The sequence below is a fragment of the Lepidochelys kempii genome, chromosome 2 (genome assembly GCF_965140265.1).
Source record: "Lepidochelys kempii isolate rLepKem1 chromosome 2, rLepKem1.hap2, whole genome shotgun sequence".
Lineage (NCBI taxonomy): Eukaryota > Metazoa > Chordata > Testudines > Cheloniidae > Lepidochelys > Lepidochelys kempii.
In genome coordinates, this window is record NC_133257.1 from 116,233,175 (window position 1) to 116,249,354 (window position 16,180).

Genomic DNA, 16,180 nt, shown 5'->3' on the forward strand with positions numbered 1-16,180 from the left:
CATTTATAGGGGAGAGCAAGTAGACAGGGGATATCAAACCCCAAAAAACACTGGGCAGTGAGTTGACACTACTGCATAATTGCCCCAGATAATAATATGGGAAAGTAGTCCAACATTTAATATTTGTATTGCATATATACATATGCAGTTTCTAACACCTGCTGTAGTCAAGATTGTCCAGAACTGCTGAAAAAACTGATAGAATCCTAATGGACTTAACATTGTAACTGATTTAAAAAAAAAAAATCCAGAACTTGGAGTTAAACTACCTTTTCCATAAGCAGTGTAATAAAACAGACTAAACATCAAGAGTGACTGACTGCTGTTAAAGTGAAACCACAACGGTACCGACACCCTTTTTATTTAAAAAAAAAAAAAAACAACTTCTGAAATAGTTAATTTTCTAAAGAGCAGTGACAAAATCTTCAGATTGACTTGACAAATGTTATTTAGTTCCAAAAGATACAAAATGTGATGCATAAAGCTTAGAATAAAAGAACCAGCAGATGTGGCTGAAAAGTTTAAAATGATTGGAGAACTCCTCTGAATTTTGATAAAATTTACATTATATATAGATATCAATAGAGGCACATCCATTAAAACTTTACCTCATCAGAGTTTAGTAATCTATCCTCAGTACAGAACAGAGGCACTATGACTAACCCCATTAGAAATTACTTTAGAAAATAATCAGAGCTTGAAAATTAAGTGCCTTTATAATAATGAGCAGTATGGGATTTTGAAATTCTTCTGAAGCCCAGAAGCTCTTCATCACTTTTTGAAGCAGTAATCAGCTCTTTTTAAAATCCTTGTCCTCCTAAGTGCCAACAAGATTTGAGGAAAGAATGATTCGCAATTCAAAACATTGGTAAAGATTAAACAATTTTGGTAATTTTACCATTATATACACTTACTGTCTTGTTGAAGACCATAGCAGAAAGGGAAAAATAAAACCACCAGGGATATGAACAAGTTCTACCAAGTAAAAGAACCTGCAGCTAATCAAAACAACAAATGTCTAGTACTAATGAAGTGAAAGTGTGAAGTAACTTCAATGCCCGTGAGCTCAAAAAAAGAGTTGATGTTCGTTGGAATAAATACACATTAATAGCCAATCCCTTAATCTGTTAGTCAAAATGAAAATGTTAAATATGGTTCTGAGAACTCTGTGGGCTTTCTTCCCTTAGTGGAATTAATACAATTTTCATAGTAGACAACAAGGCCAGAGTAAGTGGACACATTTTTTGGAGTTAACCTAATTAAAAAATATTGCTATTGCTGGATTTTATTCAAACTGATAATTACAATGCCAAAGTCACAATTTTAATTATCAGTTTACTTCAATAGTATATTTCAGTACATATTTTATAACACAACATTTTTTCTTCAATTACATTTGCTTTTTCAAATTGTATTCAGTGAAGATAATGATTCCTATAGTTAAGATTCCCTAATACTTTGTCATAGGAACAGTGGCAGAAGGGTCTAATTACGAGAGAACACTCCCCTACAAAGCCTGGAATAGAAGCTATTATTCCATATAGTCTCCACATTGCTTTGCTGTCGAACAAATAGCTGTGAAACCCACTGGCAAAATATATGTCTATAGATGCCTGTAGTGGCAATTCCACATACAAAATAACAGCCTTCTACTTACACCAGTTACTCCATTAACTACAGTGGTAGAGTATTGTGTGATGTCTTACTGGGGCGGAATGGTCAATATGGTTGTACATGATGATGAAATTTGTTTTTCTAATTTTTTAAGTTTTTAAAGAATTCAGGAAGAGGCATCCATAAAGATGTTAAAAGAACATTAAGGTTGCAAAGTCAAGCACTCAAAAATTAGGAAATGCAAGAATTAAGTTTACCTGACCCCTTTGTACATATGCATTATAATAAAATCTTTTTGATTGCATATTGTTTTTTTCACAGGACATCTGCCTTGTTCTGTGCACACACTGGACAATGCTTTGGGAATTGTTCGAGATTGTGTAATGTATGAATTTGTTGTCCTTAGGACCTTTGCCTCATTTGTTGACAAAGTTGGTAAGTGTTTAGTGAGTGAGGCAGGGGATTATTGTGGGAAGAGAAGGGACTGTCTCATGGTCAAAACAGATTAATGCTGCCCTGGAGAATTGGATTCTGTCCCTGCTTCTGTCACCTGGTGGGCGGGGGCACGGTAGGACAGTGAATGAGCAGGCTACAGGTTGAGAAGATGGGTGCTAACAGTTCCTACCTACTCCTCAGCCCCTCCAGTTCCTGCTGTTGCCTCTGCCCTCACACACGTACATGAGTTTATTGAAGAGATACATTGTGGAGATACTAACCTCCCACTCCCGCCGCCAGTTCTACCAAATGGTTCCTAAGCTGGGCAAGTTGCTTAAATCAAACTATTCACAATGGCCACTAATTGTGTGTTACATGTTTTCTCAATGCCCAGCAGGAGACATGTAGGGCCAGATCTGAAGGAGTGCTTGAGCGCTCACAACTATAACAGAAGTAGGAGCTATGCTATAAATGCATAAAGTATTAAGTACTCTAAAAAATCAAGACCTTGATGTCTGAAATCTATCTCACAAAATTAGTGGACACTTCTGATAATTTTGGTCTAGTCTCTGTGTCTCATTTCCTGATCTGGACAATTGGGGGAAAATGCCATCTCACCTCACAGGGGTATTGTGAAGATAACTCATTTATGGCAGTAAATAACCGAGATACTATGAGATTATAGTAGAAAAGCCCATGAGGAAATTAATTCTGTATTTAGTGCAGTGTTCGGATGATGTGCAGTAAATACACAGGGTTACACACCAAATGATGAAGATAAAATGAAATGTTGAATAGCTAGCCATTTACACTGGCTATCCTTCTCACTAAATGAGGCAGGGGTTCTGTGGAAAAAATATGTGGTCATGTAAATTAAAGACTGTCATGATGCACATGCTCAAGCGGACTGAATTAAGGTTGCACAGGCAACCTTAATTCAGGCATTTCCAAATTTATGAATGCTTGGCTTTGTTAACAATGTAGTTTTGTCTGTGTAATTTATAAGTGTATTTACTTGGAGTTTTGTAAATTAAAAATAGTTAAAACAACTGCATGTATTTATAATTGTTTGAAGTTTTACTTAAACAACAAAATCCTGAATTCGAAGTAACTGCTTTCTCTTTTAGTTCTGGCCTGAGGATATTAGTAACTGACTTCCTGCATAAGAAAGATTTTATTTTCTGTGGGGTGATGGTAAAATGGAAGATCATGATCCTATTACCCACTCTAACTTTTCATATAGTTACTTGAATACTACTGTTTGAGGATGTTATGTGCTACATTTAAAATTGAGTATATTAACTCAGCATTTAATTTACTACTTTAATTGTTTAGTAGAACTAGCTAATATTTTTATTTTAACTGTTCCAGGTTCTGTATTCCTATTCAATAGGTTTTGTGTACATTTTATTGGGATTGACATGCAGTAGTGGATTAAGCCCTGCAGTAACATTTTGTTCAAAGGTAAACACAGATTAAATATTTTTATTTTAAAAAGATTAAATAGTTCTGTGTACAGAGGACTCCTCACGGTAAAGATTATTGTTAATATAGTGTGACAAGTCTTGCTGTTCTCTTAACATAATTTTCTGATCTGGAGTACAGGTAAACTTGTCCAACTTACAAATTAATCCTTTTTTTAGTCCTTGATCAATAGAGTAGGTGAATTAAAAAAAGTCCCATAGCAGAGTTCATAATTTTATTTTTCCATTATTTAATGAAAATGAAATAAGAACCTTTGCATGAATGCATTGTTGAACATCTTATTATTGCTCACGCAGTTGATTAAAGTCTATAGTTTTATTTCATTTTGCAACACCTCAGAGTTTGTTTTGCATTTTCCTAACTGGTTTTTTGTTGTTTTTGCAGCATCCAGTTCAGACCTATGGTTATGCATTCTTTTTTTCCCTGACTGGATATTTTGGAATATCCTTTGTTCTAGCGTTGATTAAAATCTTCGGTGCCCTTCTAGCTGTAACAGGTATGAACAAATTACATATTTAGTATTTTAATATAAAAAGAATCTTCTCCTATTTTCCCATTTAGGACAAAGCTTGTGAGAATTGTTATTGCTTTCTCTTGCTTCTACTCTGAGCTGATTTACCTGAGTTCATGTAGCATGACTTCTCTATTGCAGTATATTTGGAAACCAAGGTTCTTTCTAACCCAGTGCCTTCACCTAGAAGGGCTTTGTGCACAAATATATGAACACCAGGAGCCCTGCTAGATACATAAACAATACACTTGACAGATCTGTGGAATCAGAAATACACACCAAAATATAAGCAAAAAGGTAAGACTTATTTGGGACAGGGAGGAAAAAATGTTAAAATAAAATGGGGCACAGATGTGCAAGAGGCAGTATCATGCTTCCCAAACATAAAATCACAGCCTCAGAAATTCCAGGAAGCGTTTCTACATATATTCTCAATAGATTAATGTAGTGCACTCTGTTTAAGGCCTTGAACCTTCAGACTTTTATAGTTAGATGCTGTTAAGGCAATAGTAAATGTACATTGCAGGTTTGGTGCAAAAACAAATCAAGAGCAGCAAATTGTCTTTTCAACCCCTGCACTCTTGCTTGTTCATTTGCCTAGGATAACAAAATATGTTGAATTGTACATGTCAGGACTTAGAGATACAGGGCATCTTATCCTATCTGACTTATATTAGTTTTGGATTTGTAGCTTTTTTTTGTAATATATATATACACAAAATAAGTGCCAGTCCTGTGCGCTAGGCATCCTTGACAGCCATTAAAAATACCATCTATAAATATAAGTCCAACAGTCCATCTCCTTCATTCAGAAGTTTAAACAACAACCAGTCAAGTAGAAGCAAAAAAGTCAGAATACTCTTCCCTCCCCACAACACCAACTCACCTTTCAACCTTCACCAGTTCCATTTTACTACATCCATCACAAAAGCCTTTGTAAACAGATGGGCTTTGTAGCATGCCCTGCTGGTCAACAGATAAAAGCTATTTTAAACCAAGGGAGTGTGTGAATTCCAAAGCTGAATACCCTGCCACCAGCTCTCTCTCTCTTCCAAACCAAGGAAGTTGCTATTTGATTTCTTAATAGCAGATGGAAATCTTACTGTATATCTGGAATGCAACCTGTGCTGGGAGGTATCAGACAACACCTTCTATCAAAGATGCAGATAAACTCTTTGTTTAATCTTCCAGATGCTTTGCCCAACCTTGCAGTGTTACTCCGATCTTGTTCCAGATAGTCCTTATATATGCTCCATTTTCTGCCAGATGCTTAGTATGGCACATGACTGCATTAGGTACGTCAGAAGACATAGTTATACTATGCTGTGTCATCAATATACTGAAAGTACTTAAGTAATTATTAATGCTTTTAAGAGCAACATATATGTAAAGAACAAGAGAGGTGACAAGATGGAATCCTGTGGGACTCAAGAGAGTGTTCTAAGGAAAGAAGATACCCAATACCATTCTCTGGGAATGTTCCACAAGAAAGGAAAAAAGCCACCCTAGGGTCCCCTTGTCCTGTCTGGGTACAAAGGCAAATCTTATGACATGTAGCATCAACAGTATCACTAGTCTCAGGATCAGTACTATTGATAGTATTATCTACAGATGGCATGGACACTTGACTTCCACTCATTGGCAGGAGAGGATATGCCAGCACCACCCATGCAGTCTGTATCCATGTGCAGGTCAGTACCCAGATTGACAAGTATCAAGGCGATCTGTGGCAATGAGACATCCATGACCTAGATAGAAATTTCAGTCTCCAAACCACTGATTCCATCCCAAGTAGTATATCAAGAATATGCCCAGCTACATATGCTGAGTAGTCAGTCATCTGGGATAGTTGTGTGGTGAGCATGAAAATCTTGAGCCAACTCAGAAGATTTGCCATCTACATAAATGTTGAAGTTACTAAGCCCTTAGTGCCACAGCAGCAAGGAACCTTACTTGCTTATGCATGAACTTCGCAGTGCAGCGGGGTGATGTGCACACTAAAAATAGTTCAGTCTTCACTCAGTGTTGGAACCGACATACGGAATGTGCTAACAATGAATTTTTTTCCTCCCCTTGCTCGGAGAAGAGGAACTGCAGTTTAAAATAATGAAAAATGATCAGTGCTAAACAGATCCTACATGAAACGCTGGACACCAGTACTTTTTCCAACAGGGAAGTATTAATTTAGTCCAGTGATTTTCAACCTATGGTCCACAGAGTATGTCTAAAGATTTGAAATTCTCCATTTGATACCTCCATTTGAAATTTTTTTAGGCATCGGCAAATGTAAAAAAAGATTGAAAACCACTGATTTGGTCTATTAATGTTTTGTCTGCCTAACATACTTAATGGAGGATGATTCCACTGTCAGGAGTAATATGTTTACCTATCAATAATTTGTTTAAGCTTTACATAGTTTCTAAAATCAAATGTATTACCAGAATAGAGAGTATGACAAACCACGATTTAGGGGTTATCTGTACTAATTTACTGTGGCTTACATCTGTGTTCACTCAGCCTTCATCATTGAGCTGGTCATAATATTTTAGCACATAGTGTTACTTTAATGTAGTATCTCTAAGTGAACATTATTATCCTGTACGATCGTGACCTTACAAGTCAGCAATCATAGAAGCTGCTTGCATATCAAAGTTGTCTCTGGTTTTGAATCGGAAGGGGGAGAAAGGACCTTATTAGGATGTCTCGAAATGACTTTATCAAGTTGTCTCCAACACAAAAAGTCAGGAGAGATTTGGGTTTTTTCTTTCTATATGCCTATTTCCAAAATCCTTGTAAAATTAACGCTCCTTGTCATAATCAACTATGACACACAGTCATACCCAGAGCTGTTTAAAACAATGGAATTGTTAGAGTTTGAGAGCGTAAGATTTCATTTGGATATATTTCACAAGACTAAATTGTGTGCCTGATCCCCCTGTAGTTTATATAGATGTAATAGCTGTGTGTCAAAAACAGTTACGTCAGGCTATTTCTACCTCAAGTTACCCCTTTTTATAACGACAAACATCAGTCACGAGGGATTGGGGTGTGGGGGGGGAGCAGGAGGATACCAGGGAACTTACTTCCCTTCCCTCTGCCCCCAAAGCTGGTTTGTGTAAGGTAATGTTCTTCATTTACTGTAGTGGAAGGGAGAATATGGACAGTTTTGACTTAAAATATTAATTGTCTAATTTATTATACAGGATTTTAATCAAGTTTGCCACTCTCATAGTTTGCGTTTTGCTTTTTTAACCAAGTTCGCTGTATGCATTGATTTCAAATGAGCATGGATGAGAGAAGTTGTTTCATGCCTTAAAACAGTTTTTAAAAAGTGTATTTTACTGTGTCAAAGAATGCTGGAATAGCAAAACCTTCCCAGGAATTCTTGTGCCTGACCTTGACAGTCTTGGCACTCTATTCCTTTCTACTTTGCTTGTAGCAATGGGGAAAAGTTTACCATGCCGTGGAAGAGCATCCCATTCATTACTGCCCCCTGACTACCCTATCTTTCCCCTTATTGGGCAAGAAGGGGAAAAGAGTTTAATGAAAATTGTATTTCTATTAGCAGAATGAGAAATTAGACTTAATTGGGAAAAGAGAAATCACTTAATTTAGAAGGAAGTGGTTACATAAATATTTTAATTAATAACTGATTTGGTGAAAGAACAGAAATAATAGTACTTAGAAAAACTCATGTAATTTAACCATTTTTTTAATTAATTCATCTAAACTCTTTTCTAATTAAAACTCAATTTTTTTTATTCCCTTCATTTTTCATGTAATTGAAAATCATTATTTGATGTGCATAAACTTCTTAAAATGTAAAGATAATTACCAAAAAAAGTTGAGATCAGGTGAAGATAAAGCAAAGGTACAAGAGAATACTTCTGTCCATTTTAATCCTAGTTTTAAGAGAACACTTCTGGAAAAGTTTAAGATTCACCTTACCATCTATGAGTGTTGTTGTTGAGCAGTTTCATATTTGACTACTATATAAACAGTTATGAAGTCAGAACATGGCCATGTAGACTAGATAATTCATATGATATTTCAATGCAATATATGGAAGTTGTGTTTAATTTTGGTGTAACCCAGCAGGTTATAGTTTTACCTAAATCTGTTAATAGGATTATGTCCTCATAAACTACAATTCAGATCTTCTTTAGTGACAAGATCACAGGTAGGCAAAGATTAGTGAAATAGTACAATGTGGCCTTCTGAAATCCATTGTCATGTTCAGTGTCCTCACCAGAGTTATTTCTCTGCACTGAGGCCTGCTGTTATGTAAATAGTTTCAAAACAGTTAAGATGCAAATACCTATCCCCTTCAAAATAAAACCAAAAGCAAGGATCTATGCCGGTAGATTCTGACCAAAAGAAAGATTGTAATAGTAAGTATTACAGTATATCCAAGTCCTTAACATTTTTAAACTCTTAGTTTTGTTTTAAAAAATGTACACAATCTAGTTCACAATTTCCAACTGGTAGTGGTTTCAAAGATGGTTTATCACATTCCCATGATACCTGTGATCTGGTGAGTAAAGTGAGCATTGGGATAAATGAGTCTGGTTACTTTGGGAGTCTCTGTAGTAGGAATATCTTTACTGGTTTTGCTATATTGATGCAAACCTCACTTTGGATGTGCTGCACCAGTTTCAAACCAGGAGAAGACACACCCCCTATTTGACACTGGTCGAGTCATCTACCAGTTTGCACCAGTGAAGCTCACCAATATAAATATCCCTGCTATAGATAGGCCCTTAATTACCTAGTTTATTAATACCTCCTAATAACAGCTTTAGTTGGATTATAACTAGATCTAAATTATAGTTAACCATTGTTTTTCTTCTGCAGTAACAACAGGAAGAAAGGCAATGACCATTGTGCTTTCTTTTTTGTTCTTTTCAAAGCCATTCACATTCCAGTAAGTATCAAATTGTCCTTTTATGGCTTGTGTATTTCATAAAATCAGGTTCTTGATCACTGAAATTGAATAACATTACCAGTTAACCATCAAAATGTTTGAATAGGATTTTCTTCAACTTTCAAACATTTGTAATAGAAATGGGTTGTAAATATTGGCTAGTTTGTTCATTATGTCAGAGAATAATTTCATTTTTCCCCAAAAACATTAGAAGACAAATCCATTGTACATATTGGGGGTGGGTGGAAGGTGATGGGTTTTTGAGGGGTTGGGGTTTTTTTTTGGTAGTTTAAGAAAATCTTATGTAAAAAGGTGCTGAAGTCAGGCAATCCAAGATAATGATGGAGAAAAGAGCCCTATGTAGGAGCAGTAGTCATAAAATATAGCTCCTATAAACATGGGAATGTATTGCGGATTGAAGGTATTTTATTCATATAGGTAAGAACCATTACAATTAATTATAGCTTAGTAAATGCGGACAGGTTATGTCAAATAAATTCCCTTCTCCAGCCTACTTACCTAAGAGGAAGGAGAAAGGATAATAAAAATTAAAGATTTAAGCTAACACCTTGACTGGGTCCTACCACTTGCTTTTCTCTTATTGGAGACCATCTTTTAGATTGTCAGCTTCTTGGGGCAGAGACTTTATTTTTGTCTTGTAGAATGTGAGGCACATCATTGGCACATTACAAATAAACTGTTAATACTATAATTATTTTCCTCTTTTTCACCCTTCAGGTACGTGTGGTCAGGTTTATTAGTTGTCCTGGGTATATTTCTGAATGTTTACAGTAAAAATATGGATAAAATCAAGCTGCCTTCACTACGAGGTCTTTGCAACAAAACTGTGGAAGAGAGACAGACAAGGACGTTGTCACAAACTGTGTAGACAATGGTTTTATGCCATGTCTTGAATCTGACTTATTTTATTGGAACAGTCTTCAACTGGTTCACTTTCCAAAGGGAACATTATTAAAACCAAAAGAGCTGAAGGCTGAAATGAACAGTTTTATGTGAGCCTTCTCTTCAGAGCACTTGAATTCATCATAGGTGTTATATACCATTGTCAGAAGGCATTATCAAGCCAATGAAGGAAAGCAACGCCTGGCAGACTGCTGAAATACTGTGTTCCAAATGGGGGACAGTAGCACATTAATTTGGGCATTTTTATCATATCAGATGTGGCTGATTTGAGATTAGTGGTTCTTTGTTTTTATTGTTGGGCTGGGATTATTTAAAAGTAATACTGTATTAACACTTAATGGACGCTCATCAGCAACGGATTGACCAAATTGAAATTTTAAAGTTGGAAGAGGTAGAATACGGTATGTCATGATTTTTCATTTTAAATAAAAATTCAGTTTAAGTTCTTGATGAGATTCTCAACATTTTACATTTGTTAATATAATTGGCATTTCTATTGAAATCAAAATCTGATTAATGGTTTAAATTTGAGATTGAAAGAATCGTGATTTTTTTTCCATTCCCCCCCTTCAGCTTTTAAAAATTATTAAAGAGTGCACATAGACATTACTGTTAATCCCAGTGTAGAAAAAAAGAGTACCAAGATCTCTGTCTGCTTGCAGTACTTTCTCACTATCAGAGGAGTTGTCTGCTGTTACTGTACTGGTATAAAACAGTGAGTGAAAATTCTCTAACAGCACACAGGTTAATATATTAAACATCATTTCTCTTCACTGTCCTCAAATTAAAGCTTTAACTCCAAACATAAGTAGATGACAGTGAGATTTCTCTTCCAATGGACAGAGTGCACACACAGGGTCATATTGATCAGGAAGTGTGGGTAAATGAGAGACACAGGGATGGATTCAAGGGGCAAGCAACAAACTTAACTAACAACACCCCTCTCCATTTTATCTGCCCATACTCTCTCTCATAGCAGGTATTTAATTGGGTGCAGTGTGGAGTTAAAAGATCCCACCATAAAACCAATAATTCAGCTCACTTCTGAATACTCTCACCCCTCTCCCAGGAGCTGGCCATCCCCTTGCTGTCTGGAAAGTCTTTTCAGCAGTTAAGCATGCTCTTGCTCAGCACTGGCTACTCTCAATTTGTGATGGGAAAACATTGGATGGAAAAAAAAAAAAAGTGGGCAGAGATTGAACTATTCCAAAATCTTTTGGGTTTGTGATCTAAGCATTAGTACATAATGAAATGGCAATCATTGTTGTACATTAGTTCTCACCATGGAACTAGAAAATACAGTCCACCAGGGAAGTACGAGTTACTTTCCTGACTGTGCTTCTTATCAGCGCTTCAACTCATCCCTCCTGTTATTACCAATGTCCGGTGATATGTTCTAGATAGATGTCTCTTGACCACCTGATGGCATCCGACATCATGAGTTGCCCCGTCAGCTGAGCTTAGTGTTGACCAATTCCAGTTTCTCAACACTGACTCCTTGCTGGGGTCCCATGCGCTCAGAGCTCCGATGATCAGCATGTGAGTTTGAACCTCATAGCCCCTAGCTCCCAAGGTGTTGGCCAGAGGAGCCTATATTTCCAGCTTTCGAGATTGGGTGTCGCAGAAGGCAGTAGTCCTGTTTTCAGAGGGAACTCTGACATCCACCATGATCTTCTTCCAGTCCTCGTTGGTGATGATGATGTCCGGTCACAGTTGTCTGTCCATTCAAGGGATGGCAACATTCACAGCGACTTTCCCTACAGGTGGCGGGATGACTGACCAGGCAATCTTGGATGGCATTGTGGCACAGCTGCCAGGCTCTGGAATGGGGCTTGCCGCTACACCGGACATGGGGTAGTGTCTCGTTGGCACAGCTGCACTTCCTGCATTGCTTGTTCCAATTCCCTTGGCGGAAGTCCATTCGGCGGAATGCAGTTGAGCCAGACCCTGTGGATGAACCACCAATCAGCAAATCGGGTGAAGCTGCCCCCAGGGAGAAAAAGTGGTTGCTCGTGTCCCACTTGCACGTCACCTCAAAAGGCCTTCCTGTAGTCTGGCTTCCATTTCAGATTTTCTATGTACTGCAAGTGGAGGGAATCTTTCAAGGTCCTCCCCAGCATGGTTCTAGCTCTTGGAGTGATCATTGTGCGCTCCATGTTCTTCATCTGTGCCAGTGGCACCAGGATTCTCAGCTCGTGGTGTTCCTCACACCACATCCAGGGGCAGCCGATACACTTCTCCAGTAGCATTGTGGGCATGAATCCAGAACGAAGCAAAAAGTCTTTCCCCCCCCTTTCAAATTTGCCTTCCAGGGAGCCATTCAGGATAGCAACATCTTGCTTGGAGAGGGTCCTTCAATTCACTTCTTGATGGCATCCTGCATAGAACTTTCCACGATGTTCCTAACTGTGGCGTCTGGGCACGTCAGAAGGCATGAGTGATCATTGCAATGTCACAGATCACCCGTATGAGGGACCACCCTGCCTGTGCAAGATGTACACCAGTTCATTTCTGGTCCTCTGAGAAAGAAATATCCACGTCTTCACTAGCTGTCTGTGTTGTCTGCTTTAAGAGGTAGCTTCGCCATGGCAGATCCCCTTAAGACGAATGAAATATGGGGGATCAGGAAGGTGTTCAAGGTATTGGTCTTCTGCCATGGTGGTAGCAGGGAGGAGTCCATCCTTTCTACATCTCGTAGGATCTCTGCAATGGTATCCTTAGGTGTCTGCTGGATGCGGAAACCCATGGGCATGCTGAGATGTTGGTATGCTTGCCCATCCTTGAGGAAGATCATGGGTTCACCTTAGATCTGAAACTGTGTTGTCTAGACCAAGTCCCTTCCACTGCCATCAATATTCAGAAATGCACACTTCCTGGCATTGAAGCAGAGTGTCATCCAGTTGGCAGCCTGGCCCGTGACATCGCGCATTTGTTGGAGACTCTCAGGATTGTCTGCATAGGCCAGGATATTCACTTAATGAAACCACCTAGACCGCAGGAGATGGCTCTAATGAGCGGCTCCATGGCTAAGTTGAAAACGATGGGGCTGAGGGGACAGCCTTGCTTCACTCCACTATAGATAGGAATTTCAGGTGTCTCTACTTCCATGGAGCGAATGGTGGTGATGCAGCCATCATAAAGTTCCCGGACCGGTTGGTGAAAATTTTCAGGGCATCCCGAACTCTCGCAGTGTGGCAAAAGTGTGCTGATGGGGCATCAATCCGAAAGCATTAGCCAGGTTGAGCCACGCTGTGGCACATTGCTCCCGTGCCCTCCTGGCCATGTGAATGGCAGTTTGAAGGACAAAATTGTGTTCATAACAGCCTTCGCTTGAGATGAAGCCTTTCTGGATGGAGCTGATGGCTCCTTCGTTCACTGACCAGTCTGTGATCCTAGCTGCGAGGCAGCTGGCGTACAGTTTGTACATGGTGGAACAGAGAGAGATGAGTCTCCAGTTGCTGGGGTTGTCTTGCTCACCTTTGTTGTAGATGAGCTCCATCATAAACTTCTTCCAGGAGCTGGAAGTACAGCGGAACGGTTTGCATTTGTTGAAAATGGCATTTAATACCAGGCAACCGCGGTCTCATTTTTTCAGGAAGTAATATTGAATGCCATCTTTTCCTAGGTATGTGTTTTTGGTCTTTGTAAGTCTGGTCATTACTTCCCATGATGTAAAGTCTTGTTCCAGGTCCCCTGCGTAGTCAACCCGAGGTAGAGGATGAAGGCACCCTGGACGCTGCACTTCGTTCTGAGCTACAGGCTCAAACACACCCTTGAAGTAAGAGAATAGTCTCTCGGATGGGATTGCGCAGCAGGATGAGGACCCATCTCAAGTTTCTCTCTCATAGCCTTAGGGCAGTTTGACCGGTAGAGCTTCTGGATCCTGCTGCTTGATCGTAGCAGCAACTGATGTTCCTTCTCCTGGCTTCTCTGATGATGATGATATGGCCCAACACAGGAGTTCTGTGAGCAGTCGGTGTGTTCTCTTGAGTTCCCTTTCTCATAGATACAATTTCTGCAGACAGGTCTTTAGTGAGTCCGTCTACAAGGAGGTCTAAGTCAAAGGAGGCTGTCCTTGCCAACTCCTCCATCCAAGTGGCTTGCCATGGTGTGGCAGCTCTTGCTGAAGGCTGTTGCTCCTCTGGCTGCTCAGTCTCTGCAGGCTCATGCTGGAAAATTGCTGTGGAATTAGCCTGTTGCCTCATTTCCTCCCGGTGTTGAGAGTTCCTTTTGACCAATCTTGAGGCAGGATCTCTGGTATGACGACAGTGTCTTCCCTTACAGGTTTTAGGGCAGCACTGGTCTTTTTAGGAAGGACAGTTTTGGAGGCACCAGTACTGGCCCTTTTAGAGATGTGGTCTTGCATGGGAGTTTCTGGAACTACGCTGGTCCTTCTGTGGATGAGTTCTGTCTGGGTGGGTTTTTTTTGTTTTGTTTTTTTTGATGCAGTGAGAGACCTTCTAGGGGCAAGGTACCATTGGGTGATCTTGGAGGCCATGCTGGTCCACCTAGGTTGAGGTCCCATTGTAACTCTTCACAGTCGGCTTTAGACTTAGCTACCTTGAGTAATTTTATATAATTTGCAACCTTTGCCCTGTGTTCATCCCCTTTCTCAGATCATTTATGAATATGTTGAAGAGCATAGGTCCCTGTACAGATCCTTGAGGGACTCCGCTATTTACCTCTTTCCATTATGAAAACTGACAGTTTATTCCTACACTTACCTTTTAATCAGTTACTGATCCACGAAAGGACCTCCCCTCTTATCCCGTGACTGCTTAGGTTTAATAAGAGCCTTTGGTGTGCAACCTTGTCAAAGGCTTTCTGAAAGTCTACACCACATTAACTGGATCAACCTTGTCTACGTGCTTGTAAACACTCTCAAAGAATTCAAGTGTATCACGTTGCTAATTCTCAATTTTATTGAGAGTCTCACAATATTTGATAAAAAGAACAGGAGTACTTGTGGCACCTGAGAGACTAACAAATTTATTTGAGTATAAGCTTTTAAGAGCTACAGCCCACTTCATCAGATGCATAGAATGGAACATATAGTAAGAAGATTTCTCTTAAACTCCCAGCTACTGGACTCACAACATTAACTGGTTATGCCATACATAGGGGGCTGGATGAAAGAAGGTATGGAGGTGACTGTATGAGGGCTTGTCTACATAGTCACTTAGTTTGTGGCAAGCTGTGATGTAAATGTTCCAGGCACTAAGTGTCCGTGTGGACCCTGCTGCTGCACACTAATGGTTCCTTAGTGTGCTTTGATTTGATTTACAGCCTAGCTTGCCTCAAACTAAGTGATTATGTAGACAAGCCCTGAGGGGCTGACAAACAAGTGAATGAGACTCAAACAGTGGCAGAGAGGAGAGAGTAGAAGGCAACATGAAAATTGACAAGGGATAAGCAGGGTGGGACAGAGAGGAGCCTGAAGATGGTGACAATCTTAAATTTGATGGAATAGTGATTAAGAGCCAATCAGATAATTTGAAATAAGTTCAGATGTATTTTTTTCACCAATCACAGCTCTTGTTCCTTAAGCAGCTATTTCCCAATGAGGGCAAGTCACATGCCAAGTTTGCAAGGGAGGGGGGGAAGTTTCCAGGTATTTAATTTTTTACCAATTCTGAAAAAAAAAGAATTTTCAGTCTTCCTTAATTCAAGAACAGGTGAATGGATTCCTCTCAGATTTGTTGCAACCTTTGATGTAAAGGTTTAACCTTTGGCTGGAGACCAAGAATGGAAGAGGTGAGTCCCAAAGGAATTTCTCAGGAATTTTTGAGCAAGTGAAACCAGGGTATTGGAATCTTAACTGCAATGTTCTCTGCCTCATTATAATCTGGTGGTTAGTGTTACTGATTTACTGGATTCTGTATCTGTGCCTCAATTTTTCCATCTGTAAAATGTGAATAAAGAAATTTTAACAAAGGTCAGTAGAGTCTTCAAATGAAAATTACTATACAAGTATTAATTGTATCCTTGGTACATCCATATATTTTGAATCAGTCCAATCACAATTTCTGACTGAAATTAAAAGATACAGATTGCAGCGACTAATGTTCTTATCAGCATTTTGTCTGAAATTTCACCATTTGGTAATGGTTTGTAGTGTTAGTGGAATTAAACTGAATAACTTTCTTTATTTCATACAAGATTGAGCTAGTGGACTGCACATTAGAAAATGTATAGTTTTTTAAATAATTGCTTGCTTTAGATTATAGATGTTCTGGAATTTGCAATACATTCTCAAACTAATCTTGTTGTGGGTTTAGAGTTGCTAG

At 39.0% G+C, this 16,180-nt stretch overlaps 1 protein-coding gene across 8 annotated transcripts in view; it reads left to right on the forward strand.

The window, feature by feature from the left end:
- The window catches only part of SLC35B3 (solute carrier family 35 member B3), a 39,796-nt gene extending 23,964 nt beyond the window's left edge, over positions 1-15,832 (forward strand). For 6 of the 8 annotated variants that reach the window (XM_073332085.1, XM_073332084.1, XM_073332079.1 and 3 more), the window contains 4 exons: positions 3,421-3,513; positions 3,919-4,030; positions 8,900-8,969; positions 9,708-15,832. In XM_073332085.1, the coding sequence (XP_073188186.1) occupies positions 3,421-3,513; positions 3,919-4,030; positions 8,900-8,969; positions 9,708-9,858 (426 nt within the window). In that variant the 3' untranslated portion in view covers positions 9,859-15,832. Of the gene's footprint in view, positions 1-3,420; positions 3,514-3,918; positions 4,031-4,186; positions 4,343-8,899; positions 8,976-9,707 lie in introns of those variants that run through there. The other 2 variants (XR_012157333.1, XM_073332082.1) reach the window with 2 other exon arrangements.
- The last annotated feature ends 348 nt before the right edge of the window (positions 15,833-16,180 follow it).